This window comes from Phalangium opilio, unplaced genomic scaffold (assembly GCF_054372755.1).
Source record: "Phalangium opilio isolate 3A_F unplaced genomic scaffold, DU_Popi_V2 ptg000662l_1, whole genome shotgun sequence".
NCBI lineage: Eukaryota > Metazoa > Arthropoda > Arachnida > Opiliones > Phalangiidae > Phalangium > Phalangium opilio.
The window spans coordinates 915922-940362 of record NW_028324246.1 but is presented as its reverse complement, the minus strand read 5'-3'; the positions used below and the strand labels follow the sequence as shown (position 1 = coordinate 940362).

The window sequence follows — 24441 nt, the reverse complement described above, 5'->3', positions numbered from 1 at the left end:
CCTAGCCAATCAGGAGGCTAGAGGTTAGACATTGTGTTTTTGGAAAGTAGCGCTGCTCAAGGGATTCTGGGAGAGGAAGCTGCTCCTCTTCCGCCGCTTCTAAGCGCGTAGTCTGCTTTGCAGGAACTATTTCTCTCTCACTAAAAGCTGTGAGGAGGCTATCCTGGGAGGGGGGGGGTAGACGAGGCGCAGCATTCGGAGGCACAAGTATTATACTTTCTTCTATTTACTCTTGCTAAAATGGGTGATCATTTCATTTCGTGGAGAGGCCGGGCAATCGAACTTCAATTGTAAATTTAGAGATTCAAGTCACCTTAAATTAATAACTTTGTATGTTTGCCAAATTTTAAACATTTTTGACTGAGTACGATATTAATCGAAATTAGTTATAAATGTCATTTTAATATACGTAATATCTACTGAACAAAAAAAGGCGTTTGGTCAAAGTGAATTTATATGGATGCTAAGAAAGCCAAGCCAGACGGTAATGACAAAAGGTAGACGCTTTTAATGTGTTTTAAAGTATACTTGTTCCTTTATTGAATTTTTTTTCTTTCATTTATATAAATATAATTATGGTATTTCCCTATAGAAACGAGGAACTTTTGTATAATTTCAAGGCCACTAAGACGAGAATCTTCCTCGCTAATCTGGTTGAAATCGAAAGGGGAAATTTTAAATTGCCCCCATTCGTCCTTAGCTAATTCGCTGGTAATTTCCCACTCTACCTTATATTTTTAATATCGTTTGAGCTTTCATAAAGGTCAAGATCATAATTAGGGTCCTTCGAAGGGTAAAATACATGATATAAAAGTGACAGCTTGTTTTACCACAAAATTCTCGTCTAAAAACCGGTTTTTCAATGCTATTTTTGGGAAAACCAAGGCAATCAAAGTTATATATAATAATATTCTAAGTTTTGTCTACGAAGGGATGGCCACATTAAGCCTGTGGTATCGAGAGGTAAATCACTCCTGTCAAAATTCGATACAATGCGCACAAATCTCTGGATGAATGAAATTACCTTCTAATTAAGTAAAGTTCATTTTAATCTGCGTCACAACACTAAACATGATATAAGAAATAATGCTCAATATACATTTGAATCGATCCAGTAGTTACGGAGTACAACTAATTTTTTCTTCTTTATTTGATCACGGAAATTCATGTTTTATTCTTGATTTGATCACGAATATTCATGTTTTCTCCTTGATTTGATCACGAATTTTCGTGTTTTCTTCTTGATTTGACCACGGGCATTCATATTTTCTTCTTGACTTAATCACGGACATTTATGTTTTCTTGACTTGATGACTGAAATTCATGTTTTCTTTTTGATTTGTTTACGAAAATTCATGTTTTCTTCTTGAATTAATCACTGACATTCATGTTTTCTTCTTGAATTAATCACTGACATTCATGTTTTCTTCTTGATTTAATCATAAACTCACGTTTAACTCAAAAATATTCTCCCCGATATGTAGTTATGTTGTGCTATATAAACACTGTATTATAGTATCTGGATTAGATTGCGTAAATCAGTGACTTACCCCTCTACTAAACCTTTGAAGCCTTGCGTGCTTTAATATTAAACAATAATGACGGTGGAAAGTTTTAATAGTGTCTTGAAATTAATTACTTTGATGAATTTCTTGAGGGTGTTTTTCCGAACCGGATGTAAACCTTACCATCTCTATCCCGAAGCTAGATGACGTAAGCGTAGGTACAACTTGTAGTTGTAATTCTTGACCCCCGCGGGTGATGAGGCAGACATCAATCGCAATTTGTATGGGGGATTTTACAGACTCGAAAATACCTACATATCGTTATTTAAAAGCGGGTTCTCAACTTGGGATGCGCATTTCAAGTCAGACGGCTTCAAGATGAAATTCACGGTGAGTAAATTTTTGAGTTTTATTAGCTGGATGCTTTTAAATAAGGAAATCAAGTGTAGGCAAATATAAGAGAATGCCCACTTAGGCACGTTAACTGCCAGCTTTTGACAATGAATTTTAATTTTTATCAAATCAAACGGAGATATGACAATAAGTTTAAAATGCATGTATTGGCATTTTCTATGATTATAACGTGTTATATAATTTAGGCGAAAGGTCTTTGCAAATTTTCACGTTAAGCCCTTCCAAATTTTCATATTAAGTTATTCCCAATTTTCATATTAGTTATTCCCAATTTTCATATTAGTTATTCCCAATTTTCATGTTAAGCTATTCCAAATTTTCATGTTAAGTTCTTCCCAAATATTGACGTTAAGTTCTTCCAAATTTTGACGTTAAGTTCTTCCAAATTTTGACGTTAAGTTCTTCCAAATGTTTGCACTGACTCGGTTTGTTAAACTTGCCAATATTGCCGCGATGCATGTGGAAACCGGGAACAGTAGGTAAAAAAAGCGCAATTAAAGCACTATAGCTCATTTTTTGGCATTGAACGTTCTAAACTACTTATATGGGTTCTAATATCATATACTTATATCAGTTAACAGGTAGATAGTGAGGCTTAAACTCACAATTTTGTGTAGCGTTTCACTAACTCTTTTTCACTGACTAAATTTTGATTTACAAATTAAATTAAATTTTCAGTTAGTAAACTCATTCGGCATTGCCCTACTTCTGGGAGTCTTAGGGGTGCAGTCAACACTTTTGAAAAAGAAACTTCTTCTTGGTGGATTCGGAGGTGGATACGGAGGATACCAGAGTGGTCACGGCAGTTACGGTGGCGGATACAGTGGTCACAGTGGAGGTGGAGGCTACAAAACGTTCGGCGTTGGAGTTAGTATTGGCGGCCTCGGAGGACATGGAGGCGGATATCAAGGCGGTTACGGAGGAGGAGGCCATGGTGGATACGGTGGGGGTGGAGGTGGATACGGTGGATACAGTGGGGGTGGAGGCGGATACAGTGGGGGTGGAGGCGGATACGGTGGCCAAGGAGGATACGGTGGAGGCGGATACGTTGTTAAGAAAGCCTACGTTCCTGTGACCGTTGTGAAAGAATACGGATCGTTTGGTGGTGGACAAGGTGGACACGGAGGTGGAAGCTATGGAGGTGGAGGTGGAAGCTATGGAGGTGGATATGGAGGGAGCTACAGTGGTGGATATGGAGGAGGCTACGGAGGTGGATATGGTGGAGGTTACGGAGGTGGTCATGGCGGAGGTGGTGGACACGGCTGGTAGACATCCATCTGTCACATGAAGATCCTCATTGAAGGACAATTTAAGATTGTGTTACAAATGTTATTTGTTTAAAGTTTGAGTTATGGTTCAATAAATGACAATTTAAAAGTCACTAGCATTTACTATTGCTACTATTTTAATTTTTTAATTTACTCCAGTAAGACTCTGGATGGAAAACGTGTTATAGCCATAAAGGTACTGTACAGTTAATATCTTAAAGCCTATCCCAGACTGCACTGCATTATCATTCATTTTGTACCAATTGAGAAAATAAAGCTATGTTCACACTTGCGCGAGAGTCGATCGAGAACTAGTTTTCTCATCAAGTTTTGAAGCTCTCTTCATTACCATTCGAAGTGATTTCAACCGCATCGGTTCCCACTTCAAAACGCTTCTGCTAAGGCTGGTGAAAATACGTTTAAGACTAGTCTCATCCCAGTTGAAAAAAAATTGAAAATTAGTAACTAGCCTCCAAACCCGCTTTAAGTTCTAAAGAAATGGCGTTTGTAATTAGCTTCTCGAATAACAGTTTTGTTCACACTTAAATCGCTTCGAACCGGTTTCCAATGTAAGTGTGAACAGGGCTTAAATCTAGGCTTAACACCGAGCCGCTGCTAGAAAAGATTAACGTTTTGTACGGCCAACTGTTTGCCCTAATTTAATATTAGGCCTTGTGTTAAAAAAATGGCTTTGGAGTCACCCAGGGCAACAGCTTTCCATCGACACCTAATTTGTCCAAATAGTAGGTATAAATTTACGTACACACGTACGAACTACGAACGTGGGCAAATTAATATATTGAACTCTTAAAGATTTGGTAGTCTCTTCTACCCTTTGTTCTAATTTCTCTATATGGCTTAACCTCTCTATTCAGTACATTTGGTGGGTTTTATTCTTTTAAAAAACTTAATAAAAAACACGTCTAAAAAACACCTAAATTATCGAAGGTCCCTAAAAATTGCAGTTAGTAATCGTTCGTCGTTTGGTCTGCTCCGCGGTGCCGCGTGAGAGTGTACAAAATTAATTTATTCAGTTATACTGTGCGAATTTCACGAATGCGGTAAGTATTAGTTCAAATATTTTACTAATTGTTAATAGCGCGATTTATTTGGAACAATAGTAGTAGATATTATAAGAATTGTTAAGATTTTGGGGTTTTTAAATTGCTATGTGTATTTAAAAAACTATTAACGAATATTTGTCTGGTAAAATAGAATAATCGAGTTTGCCAGTATTCCTTTTGAAAAACTAGTTCTGGAAGTTGTATTGAGAAAATAATTAATCGTTTAAAACCGTGTACATCAATTGGATTTTTTGAAAAACGAGTAATATTCATTTGAACGAGTACTCTAATCAGACTTTTTGAAAAACAAGTTATATTCGTTGAACGAGTACTCCATTACAATAAGAGATGTAGTATTTGATTCCGTTTGAAAAATCAGTACTCTGTTGGATAAAACACTATCAATAGAAATAATGTTGCCATCTAGTGAATTTGAAACTGCCTTTGCTTTTTGCTTATACGTTAACTTAAATTTCATCTTATTTTTGTTCAAATATATTTAAATGTTTTATAAAGGTGGGTCAAGTTTACTGTAATTAAGTCTTGACTCTAGTTATTTACTTCGCTAAAGTTTGGTTAAGAGGCGTTAGTTACCGAAATTCCCTAAAGCAAACGTTGCCAATATTTAGAATGTTTATTTATGTTTATGATCCAAGGAAAGCTCAGCTGCTGAATTTTGCCAAGCTTTCACTAGGTCTTTCTTTTGAAAAATTGCAATATTAACACAAATCTAGTTTCGAACCTTGAAAGATGTCTGCGATTCCCAAGGCAATGTAACCTCATAAACTATAACTCTGATATCAACAATTTTGTTACCTTCATCCGTCTACGTATCATAAATTCATAAGATATGTTCCATAAGTTTGCCACTTGTTATGAAGTGACGTAGGTGAAACGTCATAGGTTCTCGTAAAGCGACGTCTCGTGAGGCGCTGTCAAAGGCTTAGTACAGACTAAATAGTAAGATGGACTAGTAGGTAGTGTCATATACTTATGGAACGTATCTTATAAACTTATGACGTATACAAGAACCTATAAAAACGTATAAAGAAAAGTTCATAGAACTACGTACAAAAGTCAGTGGCACTCACTCTAAAATAGCTTGCTTTGTACATTGTCTGTCACTTGTTGAGCAGACGACTAAAACCAACTTGATAGACTAAAATTGGTTTAATCACGAGTCCTCTGCCAGTCGTCGTTTCTAAAAATTACGACTGTCAAAAGTAGTTTTCTCCGTGACTCTGTCTTCTGATACGCAATATTTCAATTAAAGATTAGCCGCTTTGAGGATTAAGTTTAAAATTACTACCTTAATAAATTATTAGTTAAGTACGTTTCGCGCAAAATTTGCCAAATGTTGAGTTTAAGAAAAGATTTAGTACGTTTTGGAGGTACGTCCCCACAAACATTGGCCCCAAAAACACGGAAAATGGCACACATGGGGAGAATACATATCAGAGTGCCCACCTTGTTTAGACAATTTCAATAGTCTCCTATCTAAGAACGTTAATGAGCCTTTATCTAGCTGAAATGTATGTACGTTTAAAGGGAGAAGTGTGCCTAAGCTGGTAATGTAAAATGGTTCAAAGTCTAACAGCACAAGAGCTTGAAGTTAATGTTAATTTTATTCATACTAAGGTATTGTTCAAAATATCCGCTCTTGCGCTGATACACTTTGAACTTCTTAGGCACACTTCTACCTTCAAACGTAAACTTCTGCAATATAAAAGCTCATTAACATTCCTAGATTGGAGGCTATTGAAATTGTCTAAACAAGATGGGCAGGCTGATATGTCTTACTCCACATGTGTGCGAATGTCCCAATTTTGGGGGTCCGTACCTCCGAAACAAAACGTTTAAACGCCATGTTCTTTGACACTTTTCACTCAGTCTGACCCAAAAGAACACTCCCTTTATTTTATGGCAGACTTATCAGAAGCACCCTGTATATTAGAGCAACGCACTCACTGATTGATCCCTGTGTATCTCTAGGACCTCTTGACCTTTGAAGCTGAAATTTGTAGGGAAGTTGCTAGTTGAACTTAAGAACTAGAGATCCCTCAGGAGTCGATCAATAAAACTATAGGTTTTTAGCAACTTTCTTTTATTCGATCCGTTAAAATAACTACACGCTCAGCGTCGAGTTATGTAAGGGTAACATTACTGTAGCTTTGTTATTAATTTTTCAATATCCATTCTTTTATTTTTAATTCTCGAATTTCTCATATATTAATTCCATCTGACTTTATGTAAAAATCATACAATATATTAATTTCCTGTCCGTTTTATTTTTAATTCTTCATCGTTTAATATTTCAAAATGTCTTTACCAACAATGCACTGTTATCGTTGTTATTGGTAAAATTGGGCTGGTTATATTTATAAATTTCATATAGTCATTAACTTAAGACAATACTGGAGAATTTTTAATTACAAAAGTGAACAAATGGCGTTCTTAGAAGCGGGATAATTTTTCGATTTTAATTAGACGGCTCAAGAAGTTATTTACTTCCCTTATTAGCGAGAAGGTTGTGATTTACTCTAGGGACTGTTTTGAATCGCTCGAGTCTGTTTGCTTACTCGTAGAAATAAATTTATTAACTGTTTCGGACCAAAAATATTATTTTAATTCATTGTCAAATAAAAGTTGGATTATATATTGGGTTTTCCAGTATTTCACTTATAATACGAAGGCTTTCTTTTGGATAGTTACATTAAAGTAAATGGTCATACAATAGTTTTATTTTCTTATATTGAAAGCGCGCATAAAATAAGGAATATTTCAAAGTGAAATTACACGTATGTCTACAAGGCTATATTAAAGAAGATATAAGCAGGGCTGGAAATAAGCACAGGATACTGGACATTGTCCAATAAAATTTTAAAATGTCCCATAATTTTTTTTTAAACTAAGGGGTCACTGGACAATTTGATCAATAATTTTTTATTTCGAAATTCTGATAGCTTGACTATAAATATGCGACACTATTTTTTGCAATAATACATTTACATTCACACTCGAGTGGACAATGTCCTATAAATTTTCCAGTCAAAGCGGGGATTACTTTACCCAATGAAATCTTTCTTATTTCCGGCCCTGGATATAAGCGTATTAACTTCAAGTATAGTGACGTCTGTGCTAGTCGTCCAATAGAATTATATTATTCAATAGACTGAAGATGTAGGTTCCCGTAAACATAACATTGTAGATATACATGTAGATCCATTTTCAAATATTCATGATTTTCTACGCTCTCTCAAGAAACATCTAGTGTGACTCTCCCTTTTAAGAAGACATGGGATTTACTTTACCAGGCTGCTAAAAGAGCCTTATTGCCTGTTTAACAATAAATTCAAGTCACGTGATTTGAAATAAGGGCGACCATGGACTATTTCAGATATATAATAACTTTAGACCAGATTTTTCTACTCCAATTTTATTAATCCTCCTTGTTAATATATTGCATTTCATAACGATCCATTAATCACGTTAGGCCGAAGGCCACACAAACTTTACGTAATCTGTTCTTGTTGTATACACGTTTATGAATAAGTGAGGAATTTTGTGTTTTAATTGGCCTGGTCAAATAATAAATTTCGTAATATTTTAATTTTAATTAAAATTAACAATATATTTAAATTTCTAGCTAAAGTCTGACACTTTGAAGTTAAAGCTATAGTAAGTCACGTGGTTGATAAAAATTTTGATTGAGGAAGAGCTAGGTATCTGATTGAAAAGTTTTGAAATTTTATAAAAATTCGGTTTATATATGGAAATGCAATATATTAACATTTTTTTACTAAAACCTGTAGTAATAATGTTTTCGTGAATTTTTAAGGCATTATCAAAATGGTTTAGTTTAGTTTCATTTAACATCTTTCAAGTCTTCTTAAATACTATAAATATTTTATTTTAATTACGTGTGTAAATAAGATATTATTTTCTAATATTACCCCCTACAAATGGTCCATAAATTTTCACTAACCGATATGCATTAATTTTTACTTATCAATATTCAATTTTCGTTTGTCTATACAAAAATTTATCATTCTCTTTATTAGGTATATGTATTTTATTACAATTTCAGAAATACGAAACATTTTCTGGACAAATCTATATTTAATAACAAAAAAAGTAACATACCAAAAAAAATTGAATTTTCAATCGGTTTATCGTAATACATTTCTAAGCTATGCTATACACAAAACAATATTAAGCGTTATTTTAAATCAAAAAAACATTTCATAGAGAAAAGTATTACAAAAGTAAAATATACAGAGGCTTTTTAGGTCATAGGTTATTAGGTCAATAGGTCAAAAAATTAGGTCTAAATTTTTTTTTTTGGAGCACCATTACGGCCGTATATTTCATATTAGACTACGGTCTTCTTTCTTTTATTGTCTCTATTATTATACAAAGTTTACTTGAGACAATTTTTGATATTGTAAATATATTTTAAGTATTAGACTTAGGATTTTCAATTTCGTTTAGGTATAGGGATTTTAATTAAATTAAGAAAATATTTAATAGAATCAATATTATAGAATAAAACCAGACTTTGGGAAGAGATAAAGTTTATTTACAAAATTAATTAGAAACTTTCTTCACTAAATAACACATTCTATACATAATAATGTAAATGAAGACGTAACAGGGTATTATTTCTGAGCCTTCACGTCGGAGAATTCCCGACTAATTAACATTTCATTAATTAAAACCAAGACACATAATTAATCACAATTAAAATTCAAATCCTTTACTTAAAATCCTTTTTTTTTTGAAAACGAAAATTTATAAATTATAAAGCAATGCCTGAAGTTTTAATTAATTAATATAAGGGTTTGTGTTAAATATTAAAATTACTTGGGCAGACTTTTAGAAATATCTCATTTCTTCGAAATTAAAATTAACTCCCGTTGAACCTAACCAAATATTGGTAATTAAACTGAATAAATCTTTTAATTGCGCAGAACGCATTTTCAAAAATTCAGGATAAGTGTAACCCTGCTAAAATTATTACTGATCAAGGACAGAATATTTTGATCATTCTTGTTTCGATCATTATGTAAGATATTCTGAAATTAATGCTAATTCGGTTAAGGAAATACCCTGTTACATAAACATTTCAAATTCATTTATAAAATCCAAATATTTAGTAACATTAATTTTAATAATTCGTTAGATTTATTATGTTTTAAAAACGATTTTAGAAATGATCTAAAACGAATTAATTCAAAGATAAAGAAAACCAGAATAGAAATTCAAAAAAACCGAAACGAAACCATATATTTGTATTAGTTAATATTGAGTGTAAAATTTTCTCAATTTATGTTGAGTACTTTTAATTATTGCCGCGCCTGCGCAGTTCTTTTATTGTCTTTTATAATTAATTCATAAACAAACATCAAAGCTTTGCGCGCATTTAGGCTGGTTTTTTTAATATAAGCCTTGTACATTTCGCGGCTAATGTTATATATGATATTTAAGTTTATCTTGGTCCAAAATTTTTCAGAATCATACGATGGTCATGAAAAATTGATTTGAAGTTAGAAAAAAAAATTGAACAGGCTTCATCGGTTAAAATATTTTTAGCATCTTTTCTCAAAAGTGTTTGACAAGAAATTTTTAACAGGCAAGACTGAGTTACCGCGTGGGACGTTCCTACCACTATGTATTTGTCAAAAAAGCAGTCGAATATGGCACAAAACTCTCGCAAAAACTTTGCAAAAAGGTTTCCCTTTTTTCCACAGTGGGAAGAAAAATTGTAAAAGGTTTCCCCAAAGTTAAAATTGACAGACGACAACGCGGGGAATATATATTGTTTATATTGGCCAAAGAAGTATATTTTAGTTATTTTGCTTTTACTTTACAAGGTTCAGATATTATTCTAAACCCTCGAAGATCAGTTGCCAAGAATAACCCTTAGCGTGTAATGGCACATAGCAAAGTTATTATTTTCTTTATTTTAGAGTCTTTTGTAAGTTTTATATTTGTTGAAACAGAAGTAACGCGTAGCGAGAATATTTAATCCGATATTATATAAGTTTATTCGTTTCAATATTTAAATGTACATTATTATTGTTTAGGGCTTAATTAACTTTGTTCAAATAAGTTTAAGCGTCGCTGCATGCGTCACGTGTTTGAGTTTAACTTGAATTTAGGCGGGATCGAAATTTTGAAAATTTTGGAAGGTTTTGTCAAATGCGTTGTTACTTCTGATATAGCAAAGTCATATTTAGGAACGAGGAAAAAGAAAACGATATGTTATATATTTAGGAGATAATTTATAAAGGTATTGACGTCATATTTGCGGAGCTGGCAGCTTCTCATAGCACGTGTAAGTTATCGCAGGACTTTGATCTGGAACAGGCCTTTTTCAAGATGCGTTTGATTAGGCCTTTCGCTTTGCAGCCCGAGCACGAGGAAGAGTTTCGACTCGATGAACGGCTCTTGCTTTGATGACCGGAAGGCTCTCTTAATGAGGATGACCTCGATGCCCTCTTTTTTTCGCTCAGTTTGTGCTTCAGTCTGATCTGAGCTAAAGTTCCCACTAATAGTTCGTCGACGTGATGGTTAATACCCACGGAAGTTTCAATAAACTTGCAGTCGTGTGACATGGCCAGGGAACGGCCATCTGTAAATGAACAAGATGAAAGGAGTTAAATTTCATTGTTGTAACACGAAATATTAACGCAATTTCTTCGAACTTCCTTGAAAGCCAAATTAACTTTTAATGACTTTTGAAAATTCATTATTCAATCAGGGATAGATTTAATTTTAGAAGTAGGAATTGAGAAGGGTTAGTATTTACTTTATTCCGACTCATAGCCCAACACGTAACGAAAATTTTAAATTATCTTATTGGCTCACTTAAACTACGTTTTGATGACGTTGCTGCCGGGGACGGCGAAAAATACATAATTCCTTTTTACCTCTGACTCTATGACCCAGCTCTTCTTTCATACCCCTTCGTCCCGTGGAAGGGGGTCCGGGACTTTGACGCGCGCCCAGATATTACTCTGTTCTCCATTCCTACTTCTAAAATTAAATCTATCCCTGACAATATATTTAAATGAAATATTATATGACCATATTTAAATGCAGTTTATTTAAATATGTAGAGCTTTAAGGCAAATTTCGGCTTCTATGGCACCCCAAACATACTGGCTAATCTTCTACACATCAATTTTACTTAGTCAAAGGTAGGAACCAATCATAATTTGTCCACAAGGGCAGAGCTAACTAACACTTGCCTTGACACTGTCCTCTAATTGAGCTTTCAGCTACATATACTTTCCTTAAAATATCTGTCACAGTCTAAATTTGCTAAATATTTATTATTGTTTTGGCTAGCTAGAGTTCTTTTTCATCAGATACAGGTCGAATTTGCTTACATTAAAATCTAAATTAGTCTGAAGTTTACACGTGTTATGGCCTATAATCCTAATGCAATGGTAGGTTTAACGTTTTTAAAGGATTGATAAACAAGATTATTGATTAAGGCTTGTAAGATCAAGCGGCGTTCAAAAAAGTAGGGGCTGCCGGTTCCAGCGTTAAAATCGGATCACCAGCTGTAAAATGTTTTAACTGCGTGACGTCAATGCCAAAGTAAACGATATAAAAACTGGGGAAAGGAGGAATGGGGGGAGGGGGGGTTCCGGAGTGAAAGTTACTTTTAATTTATGCCTTGTTCTATTTTCTACGATAGCGCGGGTGCTGTGATATGCGCGCGGCTGTGCGCGTCTGATGCTGTTTGGTTTGGTAAAAACTAACCTCTCCGAGCTTTCACCATAAAACACTCGACTAACCCCTTTAAAAAATGATATTTGTTTTAGACCTAAACGATATTTCGCAGAAACATAGCTGTTAGTGTAGCTGGAAAATTTCATTGTACTAAAATTCAACCTCGTAGTGATAAAATCTTATACATATATTGCGTGTTTTTGAAAGGTCTATTAGAAATTAAGGGGGATGTTCTTTGGGCGATTTTGAGTTGAAAATGTAACTTCTATGACATTTTTAAGTCCAAACCACCGTTTACTAGTTAAGGGAAGGTCTATCGAACATGACCAGTGAGCACATATAATAAGGAGAGTCAACGATAGAAGATGGAGGGTAACTATAACGGTACAGTCCGATATCTCTCTCATGCGCACCTACCTCGGCGCACAGCCGAGGATGCATTTGTCTAGAGTTGCGTAGACTATAATGATTTAATCGTGTATTTTAAATACTAGCTCACCTTCGGTTGATATGGCTCTTAGTCGCACGAGGTCTGTTTTATTTCCGACTAATATAACGGCTCTCTGTTTGTCCCCGGGTTCATCTTGAACCCTCTGGATAACGTGAAGGATGTCTTTCGATTGCTGGAAACTTCTTTTGTTGGTCACGGAATAGATGACCACGTAGGCATCTGGTCTGTAGCTCGCCAGTAAAGGCCTCTATAATATCAAAAAGTAAAAAAAAAATCCAATACATTTTATGATGAATAAGGTTTTTTATCTATATTTAGGAGCAATATTGCCGGGGATTTTCATATTTCAGAATAAACTCAATGGTTTTATGTCCTTTGGAATTTTCCAATTTCCATATTTTTGGAGATTATATTTAAAGGGATAGTTGTGTAAGAATCTATTTCTAAAGATTGCATCGAAATATTTTGGAATAGAAAGCAGTAATGAAAGCTTTTGATATTTTAATGTCATATGTTCTAAGAAATAGTTTCTCTTAATAGATAACCAGGGATAGATTTAATTGTAGAAGCAAGAATGGAGAACGGTTAGTATTTACTTCAGTCCGACTCATAGCCCAGTATAGAGCCCCTCCCTCCAACACGTAACGAAAATTTTAAATTATCTTATTGGCTCACTTAAACTACGTTTTTATGACGTTGCTGAGGGGGACGGCGAAAAATACGTAATTCCTTTTTACCTCTGTCGCTATGACCCGCCTCTTCTTTTATGCCCCCCTCCGTCCCGTGGAAGGGGGTCCGGGACTTTGACGTGCGCCCAGATATTACTCTGTTCTCCATTCCTACTTCTAAAATTAAATCTATCCCTGAGCTAACCTATATGTTTCTTTTTGATAAATCAAAATTGTGAATTTGGACTTACCATATCGTCAGCGTGTGGATATTCCACAAACACCATTTCTGACTCCTCTCCGTTGAGCACAACCTCTACGGTTTTCTCATTTTCTTCCTCTGGAAATAGAGAAATGTATGTACAATTAAATCCCCAACTCTCTAACAAAATATATAATTAAATAATCAAGCAATATAAGTTGGAAAAATCATTTGAGCATAACAACGTGTATATTAGAAAACCTTTTGGTTTAAACAACAAAAATTACTATAACCGTCGTTTAGGGAAAGAATGCATACAGGGGATAACTTCATTATATATTTTCTATCAGCCCCCTGTAGAAATGTTTCACGCTTCCTACACCGTTGTCTTGTGGGGAAGTTCCTTATTATTGTTTACGTACATTTCGAAAGCTTGTCTTAAATTGTTTTCATTTATAAAGTATCTGTTCATTGGATGGATAAAAATTTACAGATTTTGTCAGTAGTATAATGTGCATATAAATTGTGTATATTTAGCCGGGGCAATTCTTTCTAAAACTCAAAGGTTCACATCCGTTATGTAATGTCTTTTACAAAGTTTACCTTTTACTAGAAGGAGATACTAGAAGGATGACACACTGTATCCTCTTAATACTTTAGTAATGTAATTCTATAATTGTTTGGCACTAAATCCCCAGAAGTCAACCCTCAAACCTTGATTGTCTTGGGGTGGGACAAACACCCACAAGTGCATGCGCCTTGGCAAATAGTTAAGCGCTAATAGAGTAATGATGAGGGAACTATTTATCACGTATGTGATTTGGTTCAGTAACCTTGCTCCAAATGTAAAATGATGTTGGGAAGAATGACGTTACACTTACCCCGCTTTGTGGTACACTTCCCTCGAAGAGAAGCATTATATACTATACTTATACTATATTTTCGGTTTTTAAAGTTATCTAGACTTAGACTATTTTGTGAGTAAAATACCGACCCGTTTCTTAAATAGCCAAAATATCTATCTTTTCGAATGACTTCTTGCTTTCTAAACATACGAAAGAAGTCGCACTCTAAGATCGAAAGTTACAAGTAGCCACATACCATCAAAAATATAGAAATGGAGCGTATTTACTGAACTTTGGATTACCATTAAAATAAACTTGGAAAGTTAAGTCAGTGAGCCCCGCTATTATCTGAAAATTGCTTTGAAAACGCATTGTATAACATCACAAAAGAAACCTTTCGCGGACGACGACCAACTGGGAATTTCATACATTTGGAACAATAATGGACCATATTGATAGTTCTCGATAAAAGCTCTCATCTTATATTGACAAAATTGCGTGTGGGCAGATGCTATAGCTATTCCCATCTTTTTAGAAGACCCAATGGCTTCATAAGAGTTATTTTTTTACTGGAAAGAATTCCCCAATACCCAAAAGGAATTTTAAGTATTTTCATTTTTAGGTTTTTTTCCAACTTTATTCTCTCGCTAAAGGTCGAACTACCATTTGCTTTATGCTTTAAGTTTGTGATGCCTTTAAGCCCAATGCCTGACATACTTTCCCTCAAATTATATGGTTGAGGTAGTTTTAATAAAGAATCAAGGACTTTGTGATTTAAAAAGCCTTCGCGGTTGCTATATCCCTAGCGACCAGAGTAGATAGAGCTTGTGTTAGCAAAGTTTGATTCTGGAGTAGCGTACTCTGAAGTAAGTAAAATTTGCCCATGGCAAGGATGATACGTAATCTGAGGGAAATCAGCGCGTTAACTGTGGAACGACTCTGGTCCGGTGGGACGCTAGAAATGGGGAGGAATACTCGGAAAAATGGCGGGTGATCGACGTCAGACTAATCAGGAAGACTGACCGCCATTTTTCCGAGTATTCCTCTCCATTTCTAGTGTCCCACCGGACCCGAGTCGCTCCACAGTTAGAGTGCTAATTTCATTCAGATTACTCATTCTCCCCGCAAGATCCTGGCCCATAGTACCCTAGTGTTTGGTTGGGAATACGCTTTGGGTGCCACCTGTCTATAGCAAAAAGAACTATTTAAACGTGTTTTTGAATGTATGACTTCATTCAGCTGTTGAAAGTTTAAAGTTCACTATTCACAAATGAAAAAGTTTGATAACAAGCTCGTGATTTATACGGCTCGTTAGGTTTGGGTTATTATCATGTATAGTGAGATCCTGTTATATTAATACATAGATCGTGCCTGTGAATTCATGAAACACGAATATTTTTCCAAATGAAAATATCTGACCATTTGCCGCATCATTATTTGCAAACGATTTAGCCCTTATTCTACAGATAGACTTCTTTGAACCCTCATTATTGTAATTGCGAAAAATTTAGTGTACAATATGTGTGAGTGAGTTTGTATATTGAAATATGGTGATATTGGAGAAATTGTTCCCATTTTGTAATTTAAGCCTTGGTCAGGCATATCGAGGACTATTTCCTAAAGCTAGGGTAATAATAGATTAAAATACGATAAAGGATGGTCGCCCATATGTCTATGTACGCAGACATATCAACCGGAAATGGGTCATATCGTCTTTTTAGAAATAGAGCGTTTGTCAATTACCCTGTCCCAAAAAGTGCCGGCTTATATTTCACTGGAAAGAGATCTACTGAGTATACGAGGGTTATGAACTGCGATTAAAGGTAGACTGAAACTTGTTGGGATTACGTGCTATTGGTGAGGTGAAATAGTCTTCACAATGCTTGTACCAATTAATTACGGGGCAATTAAATTCGCAGACAGTCAAACAAGACTCTAATCTCTATAGATTAATTAGCATCCCTGGCTAATAAACAGAGCAAGTGGGTTAGAAGGGAGACTTCAGGACTTTTATGTAAAGACTAGATGTATCTAGTTCATGCCAAGAGACTCTACCTTTACGAGTCTAAAGTTTAATTAGAAAGCAATTAACACCGATTGCACGATTTACACCTGCTCTCAATTAAGTGTAAATCCCTGGCTTGTGCAACAACTATCACTTCAGGCGTTCTCTCTTCTAACAGAACATGCCCGAAAGAATGAGCTGTATCTCTTCCTAGTTTCTTAAATGCCCATTCAGACTAAACAAAATATTACGTTCACGTCTGTGAAGTCCCTTTGCTCGCTTAATTAGACTATCTACGGCTACGTAAAAGGTTCGTGGGTTTAGTTTAAAGGGTTTCAATTTCGTTGGGCATTGCCGAGATGGCGCCACCTCCTTTGCGCCTTTTCTTTACCCATAGCTCGCTTGATCATGCCTTACTGACACATGATCGAGTAAGCTATGCTTTAGCAGGCGATATATGAAATGCTTCAAGATTATTCATGGTTTTTATTAATTATGGATTCAAGGATGATGGGGGAAGTATGCGAAATCTGAGGGAAATAGGCGCGCTTACTATGGAACGGCTCAGGTTGGGTGGGATTCCAAAAATGGGGGAGGAATAGTCGGACTCAATTTCAGTTGGCTCGTCTGTAGCCCCTCTTGACCAATTACCAATGCGACCGACTATTCCTCCCTCATCCTAAAATACTATTTTAGTATTCAAAAGTCTTGGTTCAAAAATCACCAAATGTGCGACACGTCGTCTGCTCTCCGTCTGCCAGGGAAATGAACGTAAAGATTTTACTATAGTCTGAAATCTGAATGAGCCTTAATATATCTTCCTGGTATCAGGATTCAGGACATTGCTCGCAGATGAACATCAACTTGAAAGGCCCACTATCGTTATCGTCAGAGAACTAATTTCTCTTAATAACGAAGCAATAGCTTTTCAATTACTTCGTTTTTCCTTGCTTTTTTCTATTTTAGTTTCATTCATCCTTTAAGAAAGCCAATGACCCAAATATCCCGCGACTGTCTAAGTAAAACCAACACTCCTTTGTTGTCGAACTGGTCTTCCTATTTTTCTATTGTCGTATATGAATAAGAATTACGATAGTGCAATGCTGTGTAAGCCCATATGTAACTGCGCATAAAAAACTGTGGAAAGATGATAATAGAAATGCGTTTCATCCTGATAATACACTAAAAACAAAGCTAGAATCCATTGATTTCTTATTATATGCTTGTAAACGGGTTCACAGCCTCGTGAACAATTCCTGTTTCCCGTGGTATAAGAGATAACGACGGATCTTCTTATTTTTACGCAAGCATCTGGATAACGCCAGACTCTATGGTCAATTAAACATGACAATATTAGTCTATATCTCCAATAGACGCAGAAGCAAATAAATTAAAGTTAAACCATAGAACTGTAGTTTTTAGACCGAAAAGATTAAATTGCAGTATAGGAAACTATTAATATTGCTATATGGTCTCTAATTCAGGTAGATTATTACGTTAAAAACTGTACATTTAAATGGATAATTTACAGCGGTAAATACCGGTAATTATATGACGTTAAATTACAGGTTAGCCTTTCAAAGAGTAGTTCAGATCCAGGCTAACTTACCACATCGAAGAAGTGTATGATTTTCAAACGAAAATGCGGGTGATTTCATTACAGCACAACGTAAAAAAATCCACTTTTCTCTAAAATTCCAGGAAACGATATTGTCAATTACATAGTTCTTCTTGAGGGGTCACCATCTATAAATAGACTCTATTCTCGTCAATATTCTCTTAGTTGACATTATATAACAGAGAAAAAGAATCTGTCTTGTTTACTTTTTCTAACCTACTTCTGATCAATCTATGTAAAATCGACATGCGGGAGAAAGCGGCACGCTGGGTCTTATATCCAATCGATAATGGAGTTTCTGTAGCTCAACCACGGGGGTTTCTGACGCCTTTGACCAATCGATGAGGAGTCGCTTCAGAGGCCGGGTTAATGCACAGCAGAACCTTTGAGCTCGATTCAATTCGTACCCCCCTCTATGTTGAGCCAGGAGATTGTTCGACTCTACGTTGGAATAATGTTTTGGGTCACTTTGTTGATGGTCGCCCGCTCTTATATTGGATTTTCTCTCGCTCATTTTCATTTTCTACTTGGAAGACATCACCTTTAGGCGTTCTAAAGTTTTGTTTTCCTAATGCGCTCTTTGCACGCAGTGGGGAACTGTTTTCGAGAAGGGGCTGTTCTTCGTTAATTTGAAAGAGGGTAATTTGAAGTTTTAGAGAAACTTAATTGAGTTCTTTTTATCTTGGTGATGAGATTCTGGAAGGCACTAAATTTTACACTGGAGACCGGTTGGGTAAATGGCAATTTAGATTCCTTCTTAGACTGGAACGAATATAGCATGCAGGGTCTATAATCGTAAATGTTTAACGAAGCCGGCATTGTTGTTGCAATATCGTTCGCGTTGGTTTAAAGGCATAGGTAGTCAATCAATTACTTGCCTCCGATAAGATCTAATTTCTGACCTGCTAAATATTAACTCTACCATAAGTTCATAAGTTATGTTCCATAAGATTGTCAATGGTTACTGAGAGTTTGTCATGAAGTGACGTAGGTCATAGATTCTCGTAAAGCGACGCCTGGTGGGTCGCTGTCAAAGACTTAGTACAGACAAAATAGGAAGATGGACTGCAAAACCGAGTGTAGTCAATTTTCGCTTGTTGTTCTCGAACTAGCTCGAGCTGTAAGTCTCTAGCATTACGAAATGTAGGAAGTGTCATACTTGTGGAACATATCTTATAAACTTATGCTCTACAACCAATTCTCGCAGTACGATCATATGTCTAATCAACATATTTCACGAGGTCTAAGCCATCTGATTCTTGTAGCTCTATTAGTATTTAGTATCCAGTACCAAAATCTCAAAGGATTTATAAAAACAAGAGTAATAAAACTGCAAAATAGGAAATGACCATAAGGAATGGGATTGATAGAACGCTATTTTTCCCCCAATTTGTTTATTTATTGGAGCTGTGATTAGTGATTACTGTAGCCCTAAGTATTTTACATCATTGGAAAGGGAAGAAGCAGAGCTATGACATTCTGAAATATTTTCCCTTTACCTTTCATATAAACAAAAGTTTCGGCTTTCCAAATAAAATCCCCCAAAAGACCATTCCATTAATTCCAGCTGACAAGCAAACACCACAGGTGCCAAGAAGCACCGCTAGAGGCAGTGCGAGTGGGCTAGCCTCCCGTTTGTAGTGAACTCGGGTTCCATCTGGCGTTGCCTACTGGCGCGAGGGAAATAACCTAAGGTAGCTCTCCCGCGCGTGTGCGTTGGTTTCTCTTCAAGTATTTTATGAAGTTTTCTAATAATAACTAACCCAATGCAAATCCTAAGGTTAATTTAACTATTTATTTCCTAGATTTGCTCATCGAAGAAGTTTCTATTTCAAATATTTCTACTACAAAGAATTAAAATCAATTAAAACCCACGTATTGCTTTTAGTTCCTGGTATCCACCCTAAAAACGTTGCATCAGCATTTCTTTATTTTCGCTTTCCTCTTTTATCTGATTAAGATCAAAAACCCGAGATCCTACTTAAATTGCTATGTAAGAGGATAATGCTAAGTACTGAAAGAAACCGTTGCCCAAAATGAAAGGCCAAAGATGAAAAACTATATTGCAATTTTTTTTGCTTTCTTTTAAGTATTTTTAGGGATGTGCGAATATTGCATATCCGAGAATAAATAAATTAGTCTGAAATATTTCCAATTTATGGTTAACGTATTTGTTAAATCTAATCATTTGATTTAAATATATGGGCTTTTAAAAATTAAATTAATAGAATAATCGTTTTACTAACTTTAACTGGATTATACTATATCTTTTCGATTAATCAAGTAGTTTGGAATTTATCTAAAATCATTAGATTTTTTCGAAGCTAAAAACCGTTGTTTGCACATCCCTAGTTTCAATCTCTGAAAAAAAAACTCCATTATATTTTTACTGTGGATTTTAATTAACTTAATTTAATTACCCTCATTTAATCAGTCAAGAAGCGGGGTTTTTATACAGTATTAAAAGAATCCAGTTTGGAAACGCCAACTTTCAGTTCATTGGATCGATTTGTAGGTAGAAGTATAGATTTTTGCTTGAACTAAAGATATAATCGTGCTTTAAGGGCATTAAAATCACTTCTAAACCGTACACAATTTATATAAAATTAACGGGCGTTGTTACAAACCACTGGTAAACAGAGTTTAAATCATCATAACAAGTGTACATATTTACGCTATGATTTGGCTAAATGTACCATAATAAGTTAATAACCCAAAGTAATTTACATCAAACTATAAAGACCAAGAATTTCTATAATAATTTTTATATGCCGCATACTTCTTGCGTACTCTTATGAAGATAAAATAATTTCTTAGTTGAATAACAAAATTCCGTTCTCTCATGGCATTCCATGCAACTAATTAGCAGCTCTAGTTCCTTTAACTTTAACGTAATCATCACGTCCTGGATTCCACAAAAGTCGAAATCCTTTTCATCTTTTTATTTAACGGAAACGTGATTCTTCGAAATCTTTTACTTAATGAATTAATGAACCATTTATTTCCAAAAAGAAATAAAATCTATTGAATTTCTTCCTTTTTTCGTGAATATTTCTTAAACTTCATTATTTTACTATGGAATTTCAATGACTTTGAAAACAAAAGGTTCGATTTTATTTTAACCTTTATTCAAACAAAAGGCACGAAAAATACTTTTTATTTTTTATAAATTACTAGTAGCAAAGGCACCCGGCGGCGTTGCCCGTCAGCCCGTTAAGTAACAATTTCCTAGCCACACGAGTTAGCACTAATTTTGGTTCATTATGATGTAATGAATAAATTTAATATTTGGGAATTTGCATTTTCTCAGTCGTGGTAACATTTAGAAGACGTTAGTTTATGGAGGGCCCGTAGATCGAGCAAATTGAGTTTAGGAGTATTTGGTATAATCTTAGAGAAGGAGAACTTCAATAAATGAGGATTATACAGTACCATTAGCCTAATGATTCACATTGCTAAATTGGAAATTGAATAAAAAAATCATTCATCAGCTAGCCCGTTCCTGTTTATTGTGATTAATTACTATAGTTTCCAGCCTACTTTAAGACAGAAATCAATATCTGATTTAAGTTTTAGGATATCTTTTTGGATAGCATGCACTTTAATAATGCAAAATAAAATCAATATTGAAAGAAGATCGGAAGAAAATCATCAAAACATTTTATGAAAGTTACAAGGCGTGCGGAATAATAACTAATACAAAGAACATAGAATATGCATAAAGTAATTACGAGAGGTGAATACAAATGAACATTTAAAAGGGCTAAAAGGCCTTATTTAATTATAAATAATCTCGTTACAATATTACGCGTTGTAAAAGAAGTATATATTTGCATACTTCGCGTTGCATTTGTTTTCAAGTCTGCCACGACGTCTATGCTATAGTGCATGCAGAATGGTATTATTTTGAGGGACGCTATTTGGTGGATTTGATATTTGAAGCTCAATTAAGATGTTTCCTCTAATAGCTAAGCCGCTTGGTATACGCCAGAAACCAAAGCGCTACTCTTTCTTTTCTCAAAGGTTTTGAGAGGTACTAGTAAAAATCGATTAAAGTTGCGTTGAATTTTAAATGTTACTTACGCGCCACTCTTATAGAATCGATATAAATATTTAAGCCTCAATTAGCGCTATAAAGCGGGAATTCATTGTTGCTTAAAATGGATAAGCCTTAGTTTAATCAAGAAGTGATATCTAGTTTATTTGGAAGAAGATATAAGCTGTCACGATGAAATTATATTTGTGACAAAATGTTCTTTACGGTCGAATTACTCTTAATATTTATTTATAGAGCCGAAGCCGATTTGACTTGCGCTTTGTTAGTTTATTTATTGAAAATATGATAAACCAATATTATTGTGTGTAAGAAGCAATATCAAAAGTTATTCGGATTTTGTCTATAACTGGTTACTGATTGCTGAGCGTAATATTAGCAAGCAAGAACCCATATAAGAGTTGGAGAGAATGGAATAAGATGGCTATTAACACTTTCTAAGACCTTTCGGGTTCTTGGAGAACTCTATCGACTTAGCACTTATACTTAATACTTTTGAAGAGTCCATCTATCAGGGAGTAGGGTTGAGTCTCATCGGGAAAACTCTAGGGTCGTCCTATAAAGGAAAGGTGAAGGCTAATGTCCCAAAGCGCTTACGTGCTCTTGTTCATATGCGTGCCTCTTTCTGCGCATTCCATTAAAACCTAACCCGTCACGTGATCAATGTTGGAAAAGCGAATCATTTACTAAAATACTTTGATCTGCAAAACGTTGAGCGAAAAAGGTGTATCTTTGATTAGGGAGGAATTAGAGAAAGTTAAAGTCAAAAAGGGAAGGGGAAGGTAACTTTAACGGCACAGTCGTCTCTGTATCTCACGCGCATCTAATTGGGCGCAAAGCGGAAGAGTCAAGAGGGAAATTCAAAAGGTAAATAAGAAAAGACGGTTAGAGCAGTGAGCACTTCCTCCATGGGTGTAAACAGATTTCTCTGTGTTGCGCTGATTTCGTATGTATTACCGAGCCAGTTTTTAAAAGGGGGCTGACGAAGAATTTGGTCTCTCACTGCTTCCTTTATGCGCTCACTGCTGCTATTAACCATGGTAACCTGGCAACGTTTGAGTATCAGTCTATGAAACGGGAGTCTGAGTACAATTTGCCTCTCACCTAGCAAAGTATGTTTTCTTTTATTATATACAGGGTGTTTCTGAAAAGTCCATCAATAATGAAGGAGCGTGTTTATTGGGCCATTTTGAGTTGAAAATGTTCTATGACATTTTGCCATCCGAGCCACTGTTTAAGAGTTATGATTTGAATGTTTTAGGGATGATCCCTTAATTAAATTACAGTTCTATTTCAATTTTCTAATTAAATTTAAGGGGTCATACGTAAATTACTCCAATTCCAACTTGAAAACAGTGGCTCGGACGGAAAATAGTCATAGGACATTTTCGACTCAAAATGTTCCAATAAACACGTCCCTTCATTATTGATGGACTTTTCAAAAACACCCTGTATATATATGTCTTCACTACAACCAGATCTAAGGTTTGCACGATATTTGGCGATGTGGGCGGAGCTCTGTGCACTCTAAACGAGCTGCGACCGCCTGCACGTTTTTCTTGATATCGATTTTTTCCAACGCTATGTTCTCTTTGCAACGGATTGAACCGGGTAAGACGATGAAGAAAAAATCACCTTTAAACTACAGAATTTACTGGAATTCTTTGGCCAATTCTCGCCTTACAGGAGCCTTGATTTTATTAGGAAAACTTTGGACTCCGATTCCTTTTTTATACACGGATTCATTCAATTAAATGGGTGTTGAAATGAAGAATCGGGCGGAGTGTTGGTTGCAGATTTATCGACTACTGTCTCATAACTTGATTTACGGTTTCAATTCACGATCATATTTCACTCTTTTCAAATTATTTTTTAACAATTATTTCAAGGAAAGTTTTGTAATTAGAGATTCGATTTTCAAGTGTATTTTTAGCATTAATAATTGCAAGCGGCGCGTTTCCCAAGGCGCAAAATCTTATGTTACATACGCAGGCAGTCTTTTATTTGAAATGTACTCAGCCTATGGCCGAGGATATGGCCCTTGGTTAATCCCCATTATACGTTGTCTACCAATGAAGGAAAATATTGAGAATAATTCGACCGTGAAGTTATAAACCGTTAAGGCTCATTCAGATTATCAATTCCAAATCTGTATGACCAGTTTGCTACTGTGGACGTAGGGATAGATGTAATTTTAGAAGCAGGAATGGAGAACGGTTAGTATTTACTTCAGTCCGACTCATAGCCCAGTATAGAGCCCCTCCTTCCAACACGTAACGAAAAGTTTAAATTATCTTATTGGCTCACTTAAACTACGTTTTGATGACGTTGCTGACGGGGACGGTGAAGAATACGTAATTCCTTTTTACCTCTGTCGCTATGACCCGCCTCTTCTTTCATACCCCTCCGTCCTGGGTAAGGGGGTCCGGGACTTTGACGCGCGCCCACATTACTCTGTTCTCCATCCCTGTTTCTAAAATTACATCTATCCCTGATTTTACTCTATAGTCTGAATCGGCCTTTATATAAGTCTTATTTACTTTACCATACTCTATGTATATTTTGGGATTTTTACTTGGAAAACGTATATTCTGATATAGCGTA

The 24441-nt window shown here is 35.3% G+C and overlaps 2 protein-coding genes across 2 annotated transcripts in view; one reads left to right on the top strand and one right to left on the bottom strand.

The window, feature by feature from the left end:
* Positions 1–1699: 1699 nt before the first annotated feature.
* On the top strand, positions 1700–3291 carry LOC149588229 (uncharacterized). The gene is made up of 2 exons (XM_089863026.1): positions 1700–1895; positions 2598–3291. The coding sequence occupies exons 1-2, from the start codon at positions 1884–1886 to the stop codon at positions 3186–3188; spliced, it is 603 nt and encodes a 200-aa protein (XP_089719152.1). The 5' UTR covers positions 1700–1883; the 3' UTR covers positions 3189–3291.
* Positions 3292–6809: 3518 nt separating this feature from the next.
* LOC149588228 (uncharacterized) overlaps positions 6810–24441 on the bottom strand; it is a 50359-nt gene continuing 32727 nt past the window's right edge. The window contains exons 2-4 of the mRNA XM_089862818.1: positions 13365–13453; positions 12494–12692; positions 6810–10885 (exon numbers count right to left, since the gene is read on the bottom strand). Coding sequence (XP_089718944.1) covers positions 10578–10885; positions 12494–12692; positions 13365–13453 — 596 coding nt within the window. The 3' untranslated portion in view covers positions 6810–10577. The remainder of the gene's footprint in view (positions 10886–12493; positions 12693–13364; positions 13454–24441) is intronic.